Source organism: Calliphora vicina, chromosome 4 (assembly GCF_958450345.1).
Source record: "Calliphora vicina chromosome 4, idCalVici1.1, whole genome shotgun sequence".
NCBI classification, from domain to species: Eukaryota; Metazoa; Arthropoda; class Insecta; order Diptera; family Calliphoridae; genus Calliphora; species Calliphora vicina.
In genome coordinates, this window is record NC_088783.1 from 117,999,509 (window position 1) to 118,015,528 (window position 16,020).

At 34.9% G+C, this 16,020-nt stretch overlaps 1 protein-coding gene across 2 annotated transcripts in view; it reads right to left on the reverse strand.

The window, feature by feature from the left end:
• The window catches only part of LOC135958978 (inositol-trisphosphate 3-kinase B-like), a 59,362-nt gene extending 45,531 nt beyond the window's left edge, over window positions 1–13,831 (reverse strand). For both annotated transcript variants that reach the window (XM_065509931.1, XM_065509929.1), the window contains exon 1: window positions 13,551–13,831. In XM_065509931.1, coding sequence (XP_065366003.1) covers window positions 13,551–13,805 — 255 coding nt within the window. In that variant the 5' untranslated portion in view covers window positions 13,806–13,831. The remainder of the gene's footprint in view (window positions 1–13,550) is intronic.
• Between the last annotated feature and the right edge of the window lie 2,189 nt (window positions 13,832–16,020).

A 16,020-nucleotide genomic window follows, 5' to 3' on the forward strand; every position in this document is an offset into this window, starting at 1 on the left:
CTAGAACAGAACTAGAACAGAACTAGAACAGAACTAGAACAGAACTAGAACAGAACTAGAACAGAACTAGAACAGAACTAGAACAGAACTAGAACAGAACTAGAACAGAACTAGAACAGAACTAGAACAGAACTAGAACAGAACTAGAACAGAACTAGAACAGAACTAGAACAGAACTAGAACAGAACTAGAACAGAACTAGAACAGAACTAGAACAGAACTAGAACAGAACTAGAACAGAACTAGAACAGAACTAGAACAGAACTAGAACAGAACTAGAACAGAACTAGAACAGAACTAGAACAGAACTAGAACAGAACTAGAACAGAACTAGAACAGAACTAGAACAGAACTAGAACAGAACTAGAACAGAACTAGAACAGAACTAGAACAGAACTAGAACAGAACTAGAACAGAACTAGAACAGAACTAGAACAGAACTAGAACAGAACTAGAACAGAACTAGAACAGAACTAGAACAGAACTAGAACAGAACTAGAACAGAACTAGAACTGAACTAGAACTGAACTAGAACTGAACTAGAACTGAACTAGAACTGAACTAGAACTGAACTAGAACTGAACTAGAACTGAACTAGAACTGAACTAGAACTGAACTAGAACTGAACTAGAACTGAACTAGAACTGAACTAGAACTGAACTAGAACTGAACTAGAACTGAACTAGAACTGAACTAGAACTGAACTAGAACTGAACTAGAACTGAACTAGAACTGAACTAGAACTGAACTAGAACTGAACTAGAACTGAACTAGAACTGAACTAGAACTGAACTAGAACTGAACTAGAACTGAACTAGAACTAAACTAGAACTGAACTAGAACTGAACTAGAACTGAACTAGAACTGAACTAGAACTGAACTAGAGCTAGAACCTGAACTAGAACTGAACTAGAACTGAACTAGAACTGAACTAGAACTGAACTAGAACTGAACTAGAACTGAACTAGAACTGAACTAGAACTGAACTAGAACTGAACTAGAACTGAACTAGAACTGAACTAGAACTGAACTAGAACTGAAGTAGAATTGAACTAGAAGACATATAAAGTTTTTTATAAGAAAACTGTCTGCGTCGTAATACAGACAATGTTTTCTATGGGAAAGCTGTCTATGTTTTCCCTCGCCAATTACACTTACACCCTATTCCAGATCATAAATTTTTGCTTTAATGTATTCCATACTAATGTATAGCTGTTTAAGTATTTATATTACTTAAAGTCAAAAACTGCTGATAAGAATATCAAGAATATGAAAAAAAATAAATAAACTGAAATTAAAATAAATACAAATAAACCCTCAAACACATACCCCAAGCAACCATGATCATTCAATACTTTGAACGTTGAACAAAATCAACAAACAACACAATGAATTAAATGAACGATTTGTACAAAATTTAGTAAAAAAAAATATATTTTAGTTCAAAGCTACGCAGTGACGTCAAACAAAAATTGTGTGTTTTTTTTTAACAACAAAAAATAAAAACGAATTTTGAAATAATGAAGACAAAAAATAAATTAAATGAAATTATTTAATTTAATTTAACATAAATAAATAAATAAATAAATAAATAAAATGACAATAATAAAAATGAATTAATTTAATTTAGACACAATACAAGTTAAACAATTGTGGAAATAATAAAATTTTAATTTGTTTTAAAATTATTTTTAATAATTACCTAATAAAGGTTTAAAAATATCTTAAATAAAATAAAATATCCTATAAATATTTATTAAATACAGCAAAATTATATAAAAAAAATTAAAAAAGTAACGTTTTTTATTATTTCAAATTAAAGTAACTTTCCTGTAGGTATGTAATGATGGTGGCCACTCTATTTATGTAAACTGTAAGCGCCATCTAGTTTTGAGTAGTTTATTATCAGTGTCATGTAAGCTTACGCTGTTGGCTTTTAACAGACAAAAGCTTTATTTGTTTGTAATAAATTACAGGGTTACAAGTAAAACAAATGTAAGAAAATACACAAACAAGATGTTTTAACATATTATTTTTAATGATGCATTTAAAAGGCCTTATTTACAATCAGTTTTATAATTTATCAGAGGTTTATAAAACGATTTTTTATGGAAATTTTGTTCTATAAACATTTTATAAATATAAAAATTGGTTTTATAAATATAAAAATTAAACTGTAAACAGACTATGTCTAAAGATATACAAAATTTTCCTTAATAAAACTGACAAAGTTTTTTATACAAAACGAACTGTGGCTATGGTACAGATAACGTTTTCTATACAATAACATCTGAGTCTGAAGTAACACAAAGAAACTATACATTAGACCATGGTTTCGCCAAAGGTATTTTCTATAGTTACGTCTATAGTCTTGTTTAAAGACTCGTCTATAGTTTTGTCTATAGTCTTTTCTATAGTCTCCTCCATAGTCTCGCCTAAAGTCTCGTCTATAATCTCGTCTAAAATCTCGCCTAAAGTCTCGTCTATAATCTCGTCTATAGTCTCCTCCATATTTTCGTCAATAGTCTCGTCTATAGTCTCGGCTATGGTCTCGTCTATAGTATCTTCTATGGTCTCCTCCATAGTCTCGTCTTAAGTCTCCTCCATAGTCTCGTCTAAAGTCTCCTCCATAGTCTCGTCTTAAGTCTCCTCCATATTCTCTTCCATAGTCTCCTCCTTAGTCTCGTCTATAATCTCCTCCATAGTCTCGTCTATAGTCTCCTCCATAGTTTCGTCCATAGTCTCGTCTATAGTCTCATCTTTAGTCTCGCCTATAGTCTCGTCTATAGTCTCGTCTATAGTCTGGTCTATAGTCTCGTCTATAGTCTCGTCTGAAGTCTCGTCTATAGTATCTCCTATGGTCTCCTCAATAGTCTCGTCTTAAGTCTCCTCCATTGTCCCGTCTAAAGTCTCCTCCATAGTCTCGTCTAAAGTCTCCTCCATAGTCTCGTCTAAAGTCGCCTCCATAGACTCGTCTATATTCTCTTCCATAGTCTCCTCCTTAGTCTCGTCTATAATCTCCTCCATAGTCCCGTCTAAAGTCTCCTCCATAGTCTTGTCTATATTCTCTTCCATAGTCTCCTCCATAGTCTCGTCTAAAGTCTCCTCCACTGTCTCGTCTAAAGTCTCCTCCATAGTCTCGTCTAAATTCTCTATCATAGTCTCGTCTATAGTCTAGTCTATAGTCTCCTACACAATCTCTTCTATAGTCTCCTCCATAGGGTCGTCTTTAGTCTCCTACACAGTCTCGTCAATAGTCTCGTCTATAGTATCTTCTATGGTCTCCTCCATAGTCTCGTCTAAAGTCTCCTCCATAGTCTCGTCTATATTCTCTTCCATAGTCTCCTCCATTGTCTCGTCTAAAGTCTCCTCTTTAGTTTCGTCTAAATTCTCTTCCATAGTGTCGTCTATAGTCTCCTACACAGTCTCGTCTATAGGTTCCTCCATAGTGTCGTCTATAGTCTCCTCCATTGTCTCGTCGAAAGTCTCCTCCACAGTCTCGTCTAAATTCTCTTCCATAGTCTCGTCTATAGTCTCTCTATAGTCTCCTCCATAGGCTCGTCTTTAGTCTCCTCCATATTCTCGTCAATAATCTCGTCTGTAGTCTCGTCGATAGTCTCCTCCATAGGTTCCTCTTTAATCTCCTCCACAGTCTCGTCTATTGTCTCCTTCATAGTCTCGTCTAAAGTCTCCTCAATAGTCTCGTCTTTAGTCTCCTACACAGTCTCGTCTATAGTCTCCTCCATAGTCTCGTCTATAGTCTCCTACATAGTCTCGTCTTTAGTCTCCTACACAGTCTCGTGTATAGGTTCCTCCACAGTCTTGTCTATAGGTTCCTCCATAGTCTCGTCTTTAGTCTTCTTCACAGTCTCGTCTAAAGTCTCCTCCATAGGCTCGTCTTTAGTCTCCTCCATAGTCTCGTCTAAAGTCTCCTCCATAGTCTCGTCTATAGTCTCGTCTATAGTCTCGTCTATAGTCTCGTCTAAAGTCTCCTCCATAGTCTCGTCTATGGTCTCGTCTATAGTCTCCTCCATAGTCTCGTCTATTGTCTCCTTCAATGTCTCGTCTTAGTATCCTCCATAGTCTCGTCTAAATTCTCTACCATAGTCTCGTCTATAGTCTAGTCTATAGTCTCCTACATAGTCTCGTCTTTAGTCTCCTACACAGTCTCGTCTATAGGTTCCTCCACAGTCTTGTCTATAGGTTCCTCCATAGTCTCGTCTTTAGTTTCCCTCACAGTCTCGTCTAAAGTCTCCTCCATAGTCTCGTCTTAAGTCTCCTCCATAGTCCCGTCTAAAGTCTCCTCCATAGTCTCGTCTATATTCTCTTCCATAGTCTCCTCCATTGTCTCGTCTAAAGTCTCCTCCACAGTCTCGTTTAAATTCTCTTCCATAGTCTCGTCTATAGTCTCTCTATAGTCTCTCTATAGTCTCCTCCATAGGCTCGTCTTTAGTCTCCTACATATTCTCGTCAATAGTCTCGTCTGTAGTCTCGTCGATAGTCTCCTCCATAGGTTCCTCTTTAATCTCCTCCACAGTCTCGTCTATTGTCTCCTTCATAGTCTCGTCTAAAGTCTCCTCCATAGTCTCGTCTATAGTCTCCTACACAGTCTCGTCTATAGTCTCCTCCATAGTCTCGTCTTTAGTCTCCTACACAGTCTCGTCTATAGGTTCCTCCACAGTCTTGTCTATAGGTTCCTCCATAGTCTCGTCTTTAGTCTCCTTCACAGTCTCGTCTAAAGTCTCCTCCATAGGCTCGTCTTTAGTCTCCTCCATAGTCTCGTCTAAAGTCTCCTCCATAGTCTCGTCTATAGTATCGTCTATAGTCTCCTCCATAGTCTCGTCTATTGTCTCCTTCAATGTCTCGTCTTAGTCTCCTCCACAGTCTCGTCTATAGGTTCCTCCATAGTCTCATCTTTAGTCTCCTCCATAGTCTCGTCTAAAGTCTCCTCCATAGTCTCGTCTATAGTTTCCTCCATAGTCTCGTCTTTAGTCTCCTACACAGTCTCGTCTATAGGTTCCTCCATAGTCTCGTCTATAGTTTCCTCCATAGTCTCGTCTTTAGTCTCCTCCACAGTCTCGTCTATAGGTTCCTCCATAGTCTCGTCTTTAGTCTCCTCCACAGTCTTGTCTATAGGTTCCTCCATAGTCTCATCTTTAGTCTCCTTCACAGTCTCGTCTAAAGTCTCCTACATAGTCTCGTCTATAGTCTCGTCTATAGTCTCATCCACAGTCTCGTCTATAGTCTCCTCCATAGTCTCGTCTATAGTCTCCTCCATAGTATCGTCTATATAGTCTTGTCTTTAGTCTCCTTCATTGGCTCATCTATAGTCTCCTCCACAGTCTCGTCTATTGTCTCCTCAACAGTCTCGTCTATAGTCTCCTCCATATTCTCGTCTATACTCTCCTCCATATTCTCGTCTATAGTCTCCTCCATATTCTCGTCAATAGTCTCGTCTGTAGTCTCGTCGATAGTCTCCTCCATAGGTTCCTCTTTAGTTTCCTCCTCAGTCTCGTCTATTGTCTCCTTCATAGCCTCGTCTAAAGTCTCCTCCATAGTCTCGTCTTTAGTCTCCTCAACAGTCTCGTCTTTAGTCTCCTCCACAGTCTCGTCTATAGCCTCCTCTATAGTCTCGTCTAAAGTCTCCTCCATAATCACGTCTAAATTTTCCTCTCCTCCATAGTCTCTTCTATAGTCTCCTCAATAGTTTCGTCTACAGTCTCTTTCATAGCCTCCTTAATAGTCTCGTCTGTAGTCTCGTCTATAGTATCTTCTATAGACTCATCTATAGTCTCCTCTACAGTCTCGTATTTAGTCTATAGTCTCCTCCAATTACTCAAAGGAAACTGTCGATATATTTTATGTTTTGTATAGAATAACTGCCACAGTTTTGCTTTGTTAAACTGTCTCTATCTTAAGACAAATGACTTTAACAAAACTCCAATTACTTTTCCAAAAAAAAATCTTCAATCCTGCCTGGTTAATTAAAAATATATTTCCTTTACTCTCTAGACATTCATATTTTATTTTTGTCATTTTGTTCATATTTTCTAATAAATAACAATTCTTAAATTTATCAATTACTTATAGCGTTTTTTCGCATTTTTCTTTTTTATTTATTTCCAATATTCTGCATCATTAAATCATTAAATATTATTTATAATAGTTTAAATTCCCATAATAGCTTTACGATAGTTACAAGAAGCTCTTTGCATTAACATAAATTTTGCATACGAACATGTTTGAACAAGTGCCTTTAACTGGGCCCAAAAACAACTAACAAATAATATAGAAAATACTCATATAACACAAGCAATTAAATTTATAGAGGAGCAAAAAAAATAACGAAAAATCGATACCACTAAGAGTCATTTTTTGTAGTGATAGAAATGAAAGGACAGACAGACGGACAGTGAGACAGACAGGTGAACAGTGTTAGTTGTATGCTAAATACCATTGAACAGCATTGAAATGTTTTTTTTTTTATTTTATTAACGACCACCATGTGTAGCACCTTCTGTGGTAACCTCCTGCCGTTTTTTTCGGTAACTGTAGTCCTCCTTCTGTGCCTTGTCCTCCTGCTGCTCTCTTCGCCTCTTCCATTTATGATGGTGCTGCTTTATGTATTTGCCACGATTTTTTCTTTCTTATTTTAAAATTTTTGTTAAGCCGCTCTCTATAAATTCCCATTGACATTTCAAATGCAACATATTCATTTACATTCCTTATAATCGTACATATTGCCTGTTGCAACGTTTGTGGCTGGCCCATTTATTTAAGCGGCAACTGCCAGCGAGTTGCATTACATTTCAGGCGCCACATAATACACATTCATTGTAGCTTTAGTAGGGGCTTAAACATACAAACTCAACAGCAGTATGGTTAAAATATTGAGCAGTATTTTGAAGTAAAAGTAGCAATGGTAGAAATGAAACTAAATTTTTTCAGAGAGAGAGTGCTAATTATTTAAAAACAACTGTTTATAGTTGATTTGGACCAAAATCTTGATTAAAACTCAGTTTATTGTTAATAAATAATTAAAATTCTGGATTTTTGATAATTTTGCTATTTATTTACCCTCTGCTGCTTCTACTAAATAGACAATAAAGCAAGTTTTCTGCAATTTCATAGCTGATAATGTATTTTCCATGGTTATTTTTGGAAAAAAATTAAATTTTTGAAAATGTGCTATTTATTTAACCTCTGCTGTTTATCCAAAAACATAATTTCTTTCAAGTTTGTTACACAGAAAATTTGTTTTATTAAATCCTTTATTAAAAATTCATAAAATTAAATTTTTTCATAAAGGTGCTACTTTTTTAACCTTTGCTGTTTCCAACAAATAAACTATAAAACATGTTTCTTTAAGTTTTTAATTCAAAATATATTTCTCAAGGATTTTTTAGGGAAAAATTTAAAATTTTTGCAAATGTGCTATTTATTTCAGCTGTGCTGTTTATTAAAAATATTATTTTTTTATATTTGTTACACAGAAACATTAGTTTATTCCAAAAATAGTAATAATAACACAAAACTAAACAATTTTATGAAAGATGCTATTTATTTTACCACTGCTGTTTGCTTCAAATTGCCTAAAATTTACATTTTTGGTAACTATATCACTTAAGTAAATGAAAAATCTAAATTAAAATTATTTTTTAAGAAAAAAGTGACCAATTTTAACAAAAATGCTATTTTTGTAACCACTGCTGTTTGCTTCAAATTGTTTAAAATTCATATTTTTGATAAATATATCACTTAAATAAATGAAAAATCTAAATTAATTTTTTTTTTAAGAACAAATTAAGAATTTTAATAATGGTGCTATTTTTTTAACCTCCGCTGTTTCATTCAAATGACCTAAACTTTATATTTTCGGTAACTATATCACTTTAAAAAATTAAAAATCGAAATTAAATTCATTTTTTAAGACAAATTCAACAATTCTACTAAAGGTGCTACTTTTTTCAGCTCTGCTGTTTCGTTTAAATGATGTAAAATTTACATTCTTTGATATTTATCACTTAAATAAATGAAAAATCCAAATTAAATTTATTATTTAAGAAGAAATAAATAACAATTTTAATAATGGTGCTATTTATTTAACCTCTGCTGTTTCTTTCGAATGGCCTAAAATTTATATTTTTGGTAACTATGTCACATAAATGAATGAAAAATCCAAATTAAATTTATAATTTAAGAAAAAATTAACAATTTTTATAATGGTGCTATTTATTTGACCTCTGCTGTTTTATTTAAATGGCCTAAAATTTACATTTTTGGTAAATATATAAAAAATCTAAATTAAATTTATTTTTTTTAGGAAAAAATTAACAATTTTACTAACGGTGCTATTTAATTAACCTCTGCTGTTTCCTTCAAATATTATAAAATTTATGTTTCTTGTAAATATATCACTTAAATTTATGAAAAATCTAAATTAAATTTATTTTTTACAACAAAATCAAAAACTTTACTAATGGTGCTACTTATTCAACCTCTGCTGTTTGTTTCAAATTGCCTAAAATTAATAGTTTTGGTAAAAATACCACTTAAATAAATAAAAAATCTTTATTAAATTTATTTCCTAAATAAAAATTAACAATTTTAATAATGGTGCTATTTTTTTAACCTCTGCTGCTTGCCTCAAATTGTCTAAAATTCATATATTTTGTAAAATTATCTCACTACATGTTAAAGAAGAATAAATTTCAGTCTTATTTTAAGTAAAAATTTACATTTCAACAGATGTGCTACTTAGTTAATCCCTGCTGTTGTTCTAAAAATGTCATTTCTTCCATAAATTCATTAGAATAAAGTATTTTCCTAAAAATTTCTTATCAATTTCAAAGAAAATAATAATTTATTAAGATGTGCTACTCAGTTGCTCTCTGCTGCTATTCTAAAAATGTCATTTATTCTATAAATTTAAAGGAATAAATTATTTTCCTAAAAATTTCTAAGTAAATCAAAGAAAATAAAAATTTATTAAGATGTGCTACTTAGTTGCTCCCTGCTGCTATTCTAAAAATGTCATTTATTCCATAAATTAAATGTAATAAAGTATTTTCCTAAATATTTCTTATAAAATTCAATGAAAATAAAAATTTATTAAGATGTGCTACTTAGTTAATCCTTGCTGCTGTTTCCAAAAGACCATTTATTCCATGAATTTAAGGGATAAAATAATTTTCCTAAAAATTTCTTAATAAATTCAAAGAAAATAATAATTTTTCAAGATGTGCTACTTAGTTAATCCCTGCTGTTGTTGTAAAAATACCATTTATTGCATGAATTTGAAGTAATAAAGTATTTTCCAAAAAAGATCTTATAAAATTCAAAGAAAATAAAAATTTATTAAGATGTGCTACTTAGTTGCTCTCTGCTGCTATTCTAAAAATGTCATTTCTTCCATAAATTCAATGTAATAAAGTATTTTCCTTAAAATTTCGTATAAAATTCATTGAAAATAATAATTTATTAAGATGTGCTACTTAGTTGCTCTGTGCTGCTGTTTCCAAAAGACCACTTATTCCATGAATTTAAGGGATAAAAGAATTTTCCTAAAAATTTCTTAATAAATTCAAAGAAAATAATAATTTTTCAAGATGTGCTACTTAGTTGCTCTCAGCTGCTGTTCTAAAAATACTATTTATTACATGAATGCAAAAGCAAAAATTATTTTCCTAAAAATTTCTTATCAAATTCAATGGAAATAACAATTTCTTAAAATGTGCTACTTATTTAATCCCTGCTGCTGTTCTAAAATTTCCATTTCTTTCATGAATTCAAAGGAATAAAGTATTTCCCTAAAAATTTCTTATTAATACCAAAGAAAACAATAATTTTTCAAGATGTGCTATTTAGATAAACACAGCTGTATACCTAAAAATTGAAATACCAACTACTAATTTCTATTTAAATTAATTTTAAAATAATTTCTTTATTGTTTTAAGAAATAAAACTATATTTTAAAATTTGTGCTATTTATTTGGCCTTTGCTGTTTGTTCTAATTAATAATTAAGTTTAAATTTGTCCATATAAATTAACCAAAAATAAGTTTCGTATTGTTTTTTTAAAGAAATATTAAAATTTTAACAATTGTGCTATTTAATTGAACAGAGCTGTTGATTTAAAAAAAAAATATAGAATAATTTTTAAAAGAAAATCATAATTTATCCATAGATGTCATTAAAACCGCCAAAATGCTAAAATTTTAAACTTGTGCTACTTAATTGACCATCACTGTTACCCTAAAAACTTATTTTTATACGATTCTAAACCAAAAAATATTAATTTTTACCAGTTGTGCTCTTTAGTTTTTAGATTACCAAAAATTTATATTCCTGACACCTCATTGTGCTACTTATTTGCCCTGTAATGTTTTTTTTTAAAACTTAAATTTCTTTAACTTTTACACCTGCTTCAAATATTTATTTTAAGCTGCCCACATCTGTGCTATTTTTACGCCCGCTGCCACCAATACAGTCTACAGTTGCTCTCCCCTTTTTAATATTTGCTCTTACATACAACAACAGCAAACAAACAACAAAATCACACTTATCATTTCTTCAACATTATTATTATCGTACAAGTATGACTTACAACACTTGACTGTTGCACATACAGCAGACAGACATCGATCGCTGTGTCTGCTGTGTGCTCTGTGTTTCCATGTCTGTTTCCAGACGTAGATAAGTTTGCGTTTTGGAAGCTATAATTTGCCAAGTGTTACAAAAAAAAAAATGAAAATCAAGAAAAGAAAAACGCACAACAGACACTCCTTAACAGAAGGAGGAAGCAATTCAGTGTGTGGCAGGGCCAACACAGGTTAATTAGTTGTTAAAATTATTATTTACAAATGGAAAAATTTGTTCATAGATTAAAAACGAACAGCTTTTAATCAGTTGACATTTGAGGTGAATTTAAATAAAGTGTTGCCAGATTAGGGAATTTTAATGTTAAAACAAGAAATTTGATATTTATATGGAGATATGTAGGTTTTAAATAGGCAGTATGACTCACTTGACTATAGTTAAGTGAGTAGCCTATAGACAGCAATTAATTGTATAGTCTCGTCTGTAGAATGGTCTGTAGTCACACCTATAGTTTCGCTTTAAGTCTTACTGGTCTCTCGTCTTCTGTAATTTATAGTTGGGCCTAAAGGCTCGTCTATGTTTTGGTCTTCTGCAGTTTGGTCTCTAATATCGTCTGTAGTATCGTATCAAGTCTCGTCTATAGATTCGTCTCTACACTCGTTTCTAGACTCGTCTCTAGTCTTGTCTCTAGTTTCGTCTCTACTCTCGTCTCCAGTTTCGTATCTAGTCTCGTCTCTAATCAAACCTCCAATATCGTCTATAGTCTCGAATAAAATCTCCTCTCTAGTCTCGAATCTAGTGTCGTCTCCTCTCCTAGTCTCGTATCTAGCGTCGTCTATAGTCTCACATCTAGTCTCGTCTCTGGTCTCCTTTCTAGTCTCGCCTCTAGTCTCATATCTAGTCTCTAGTGTCGTCTCGCCTCGTCTATAATCTTGTCTCCAGTCTAGTATTAACTCTAGTGTCGCCTCTTGTAAACTCTATAGTCTCGAATCTAGTGTCGTCTCCTCTTCTAGTCTCGTATCTAGTGTCGTCTATAGTCACATCACATCTAGTCTCAAATCTAGTCTCGTCTCCTCTCTGGTCTACTTTCTAGTCTAGTCTCTCCCCTACTTTCGTCTCTATTCTCGTCTCTAGTCTCGTCTTTAGTCTCGTCTCTAGTCTCATCTCTAGTCTCTAGTCTCGTCTTTAGTCTCGTCTTTAGTCTCATCTCTAGTCTCGTCTCTAGTCTCGTCTCTAGTCTCGTCTCTAGTCTCGTCTCTAGTCTCGTCTCTAGTCTCGTCTCTAGTCTCGTCTCTAGTCTCGTCTCTAGTCTCGTCTCTAGTCTCGTCTCTAGTCTCGTCTCTAGTCTAGTCTGTAGTCTCGTCTCTAGTTTCGTCTGTAGTCTCGTCTCTAGTCTCGTCTCTAGTCTCGTCTCTAGTCTCGTCTCTAGTCTCGTCTCTAGTCTCGTCTCTAGTCTCATCTCTAGTCTCTTCTCTAGTCTCGTCTCTAGTCTCATCTCTAGTCTCGTCTCTAGTCTCGTCTCTAGTCTCATCTCTAGTCTCTTCTCTAGTCTCGTCTCTAGTCTCATCTCTAGTCTCGTCTCTAGTCTCGTCTCTAGTCTCGTCTCTCGTCTCGTCTTGTCTTGTCTCTAGTCTTGTCTCTAGTCTCTCTCTAGTCTTGTCTCTAGTCTCGTCTCTAGTCTCTCCTCGACTCTTGTCTCTCTCTAGTCTAGTCTAGTCTAGTCTAGTCTAGTCTAGTCTCGTCTCGCCACGTCTCGTCTCTAGTTTCGTCTCTAGTCTCGCCTGAAGTCTCGTCTCTTGTCTCTAGTCTCGTCTCTAGTCTCGTTTCTAGTCTCGTCTCTAGTCTCGTATCTAGTCTCGTCTCTAGTCTCGTCTCTAGATTCGCCTCTAGTTTCGTCTCTAGTCTCGTCTGTAGTCTCGTCTCTAGTTTCGCCTCTAGTTTCGTCTCTAGTCTTGTCTCAAGTCCCGTCTCTAGTCTCGTCTCTAGTCTCGTCTCTAGTCTCGTCTCTAGTCTCGTCTCTAGTCTCGTCTCTAGTCTCGTCTCTAGTCTCGTCTCTAGTCTCGTCTGTAGTCTCTTCTCTAGTCTCGTCTCTAGTCTCGTCTCTAGTCTCGCCTCCAGTCTCGCATCCAGTCTCGTCTCTAGTCTCTCCTCTGGTCTTGTCTCTAGTCTCATCTATAGTTTTATATAAAATTCTTATTATTTTCGAATTCCTTATTGTTGTCACCCCTGTTAAATCATAATTCATTGTAAATTCTTAACGAGATCATTTGTTTTGTAAACATTTTTTTTTTCTAAAAAAAATTTTAAATATCTCTACACTTGTTGCTTTAAAGAAAATTTTAGCAATTTGCTGCATTGAGAGAAAAAATAAATTTAAATGAAATGACATCATGTTTAAGCTTTGTGACAGCCTGCAGCTGTTTTTGGTCTTGCCACAAAAGGTGTCTTGTATATAAATTCAATGATTAATGATCACCCACTGATAAACTATATAGTTTTTTTTTCTCTAGTTTCTTTTTCTTTTTTTTGCTAAAGATCTATCTCTATTTCAACAAAAAAAAAAGCACTTGGCTTTTGGTATCACATTTGCTTTAAAGAGGTTTTTTTTTGGTATTTTCTTGCGGCAGTTATTTGTGGCACTTTTTTGTTTGTTGTTGTTGCCTTAACATGACAACCTGCCGTGTGTTGTATGTTGCGGGCAATGTAAATTGCCAAACCATATATTGGCACCACATGGAATTTGTTTCTCTTTCTTTATTTTTCTTTTTTATTTTCTTTAGTTGTGAAGTTTTCTTTGGCATTTTTCGTGGAGTTAATGAAATGTATTTGTTTTTAAATGAAAGAAATATGTTAAGAGTCTTTTTTGTAATTAGCTAGTAATTAGTGAAATATCTTGTTTAAAGTCAATCAATTTTTGTCATCTGTTAGGTGGAGATGCTGGCGAGTCTTACCTTTTTCTTGGCTGCCTCGGCACTGATCACATACAAATCGACTATGCCCAGCAGGCAATCGTCACAGCGGCATACATCATCACCCAATATTAGCGACCCCAATGACCCAATACTGCTGGTGGAGTCTAATGAGTCGGTACGACGTAGTCTTGTGCCACCTGGGCCCGTAACGGATTGTGCGGCAGCTTCGATTTTACGCGCCAACAGTTGTTCCATTAGGCTGCGCGGTCGTGATGATGAGGGAAACAGAGCCATGATATTGGTTTGTTTGGTTGCAATGGGATTTATAACACTCTCTTTGTTAATACAAGTTTGTTGCAATTTTCAACCAAAATTAATGTTGGCTATTAACACTTAAGCAACTATTCTTTGATTTTCTTTAAAAATTTATATTTTTTTCCTTATTAAGATTTATTTCAAAACATTTTGGTGAAAATGGAAAAAAAAACTTCAATTTTCAATGACACTTGAAATTATACAGGGAGACTATCTTTATGAATTCAAAGAAATTTACGTCTTCTCTGTAATGTGGGTAGATCGTGTATGTTTACACTAGAAAACACTTGAGTTTTCAACAGAATTCTTACAATTCCACTTGAACAATTTAAAACGCCTTTCACAGCTCTTTGATATTTATAAACCCCCGAATTTATAATATTTTAATAACACAACTCGCACTTATTCTTAAATATTCTTAAAAACTTAAGATTGTATTTTTAATTGTAGTTAAGCCATAAATTACATACCTGCAAAGAAAAAGAAAGAATTTCAAGTTAATAAAATTGTATAAAATACACATGGAAAGAATATAATAAATTAATAATCGGAATAAATGGGTACAACCACTTTCTGCTTTAAAGCCCTAACAAATTTTACCAAGTTTCGTTTCTAGTCTCATCTCCAGTCTCGAATCTAGTTTTGTCTCTAGTCTCGTCTCTAGTCTCCTCTATAGTCTCCTCTCCAGTCTCTTATCTGATCTTGTCTATAGCCTCGTATATAGTCCATCTTTAGTCTCGTATCCAGTCTAGTCTCTAATCTCGTCTTTAGTATCATCGCTATTATCATATCTAGTCTCGCTTCTAGCCTCCTATCTAGACTCGTATCTAATCTCGTCTCCAGTCTTCTCTAGTCTCGTCTCTAGTCTCGTCTTTAGTCTCATCTCTAGTATCGTCTCTAGTCTCGTTTCTAATATCGTCTCTAGTCTCGTCTCTAGTCTCGTCTCTAGTCTCGTCTTAGTCTCCTATTTATCTAGTCTCGTTTCCAGTCTTGTCCCTAGTCTCATATCTGGTCTAGTCTCGTATCCAGTCTAGTGTTTAGTCTCATCTCCAGTGTCGTCTCTAGTACGTCTCCAGTCTCATTCTAGTCTCGTCTCTAGTCTCGTTTCTAATCTCGTCTCTAGCCTCGTCTCTAGTCTCGTCTCTAGTCTCGTATTTAGTCTCGTCTCTAGTCTCGTCTCTAGTCTCGGCTCTAGTCTCCTATTTATCTAGTCTCGTCTCTAGTCTCGGCTCTAGTCTCCTATTTATCTAGTCTCGTCTCTCGTCTCTAGTCTCGTCTCTAGTCTCGTCTCTAGTCTCGTCTCTAGTCTCGTCTCTAGTCTCGTCTCTAGTCTCGTCTCTAGTCTCGTCTCTAGTCTCGTCTCTAGTCTCATCTCTAGTCTCGTCTCTAGTCTCGTCTCTAGTCTCGTCTCTAGTCTCGTCTCTAGTCTCGTCTCTAGTCTCGTCTCTAGTCTCGTCTCTAGTCTCGTATCTAGTCTCGTCTCTAGTCTCGTCTCTAGTCTCGTCTCTAGTCTCGTCTCTAGTCTCGTCTCTAGTCTCGTCTTTAGTCTCGTCTCTAGTCTCGTCTCTGGTCTCGTCTCTAGTCTCGTCTCTAGTCTCGTCTCTAGTCTCGTCTTTAGTCTCGTCTTTAGTCTCGTCTCTAGTCTCGTCTTTAGTCTCGTCTTTAGTCTCGTCTTTAGTCTCGTCTGTAGTCTCGTCTCTAGTCTCGTCTCTAGTCTTGTCTCTAGTCTCGTCTCTAGTCTCGTCTCTAGTCTCGTCTCTAGTCTCGTCTTAGTCTCGTCTCTAGTCTCGTCTCTAGTCTCGTCTCTAGTCTCGTCTCTAGTCTCGTCTCTAGTCTCGTCTCTAGTCTCGTCTCTAGTCTCGTCTCTAGTCTCGTCTCTAGTCTCGTCTCTAGTCTCGTCTCTAGTCTCGTCTCTAGTCTCGTCTCTAGTCTCGTCTCTAGTCTCGTCTCTAGTCTCGTCTCTAGTCTCGTCTCTAGTCTCGTCTCTAGTCTCGTCTCTAGTCTCGTCTCTAGTCTCGTCTCTAGTCTCGTCTCTAGTCTCGTCTCTAGTCTCGTCTCTAGTCTCGTCTCTAGTCTCGTCTCTAGTCTCGTCTCTAGTCTCGTCTCTAGTATCGTCTCTAGTCTCGTCTCTAGTCTCGTCTCTAGTCTCGTCTCTAGCCTCGTATCTAGTCTCGTATCTAGTCTCGTATCTAGT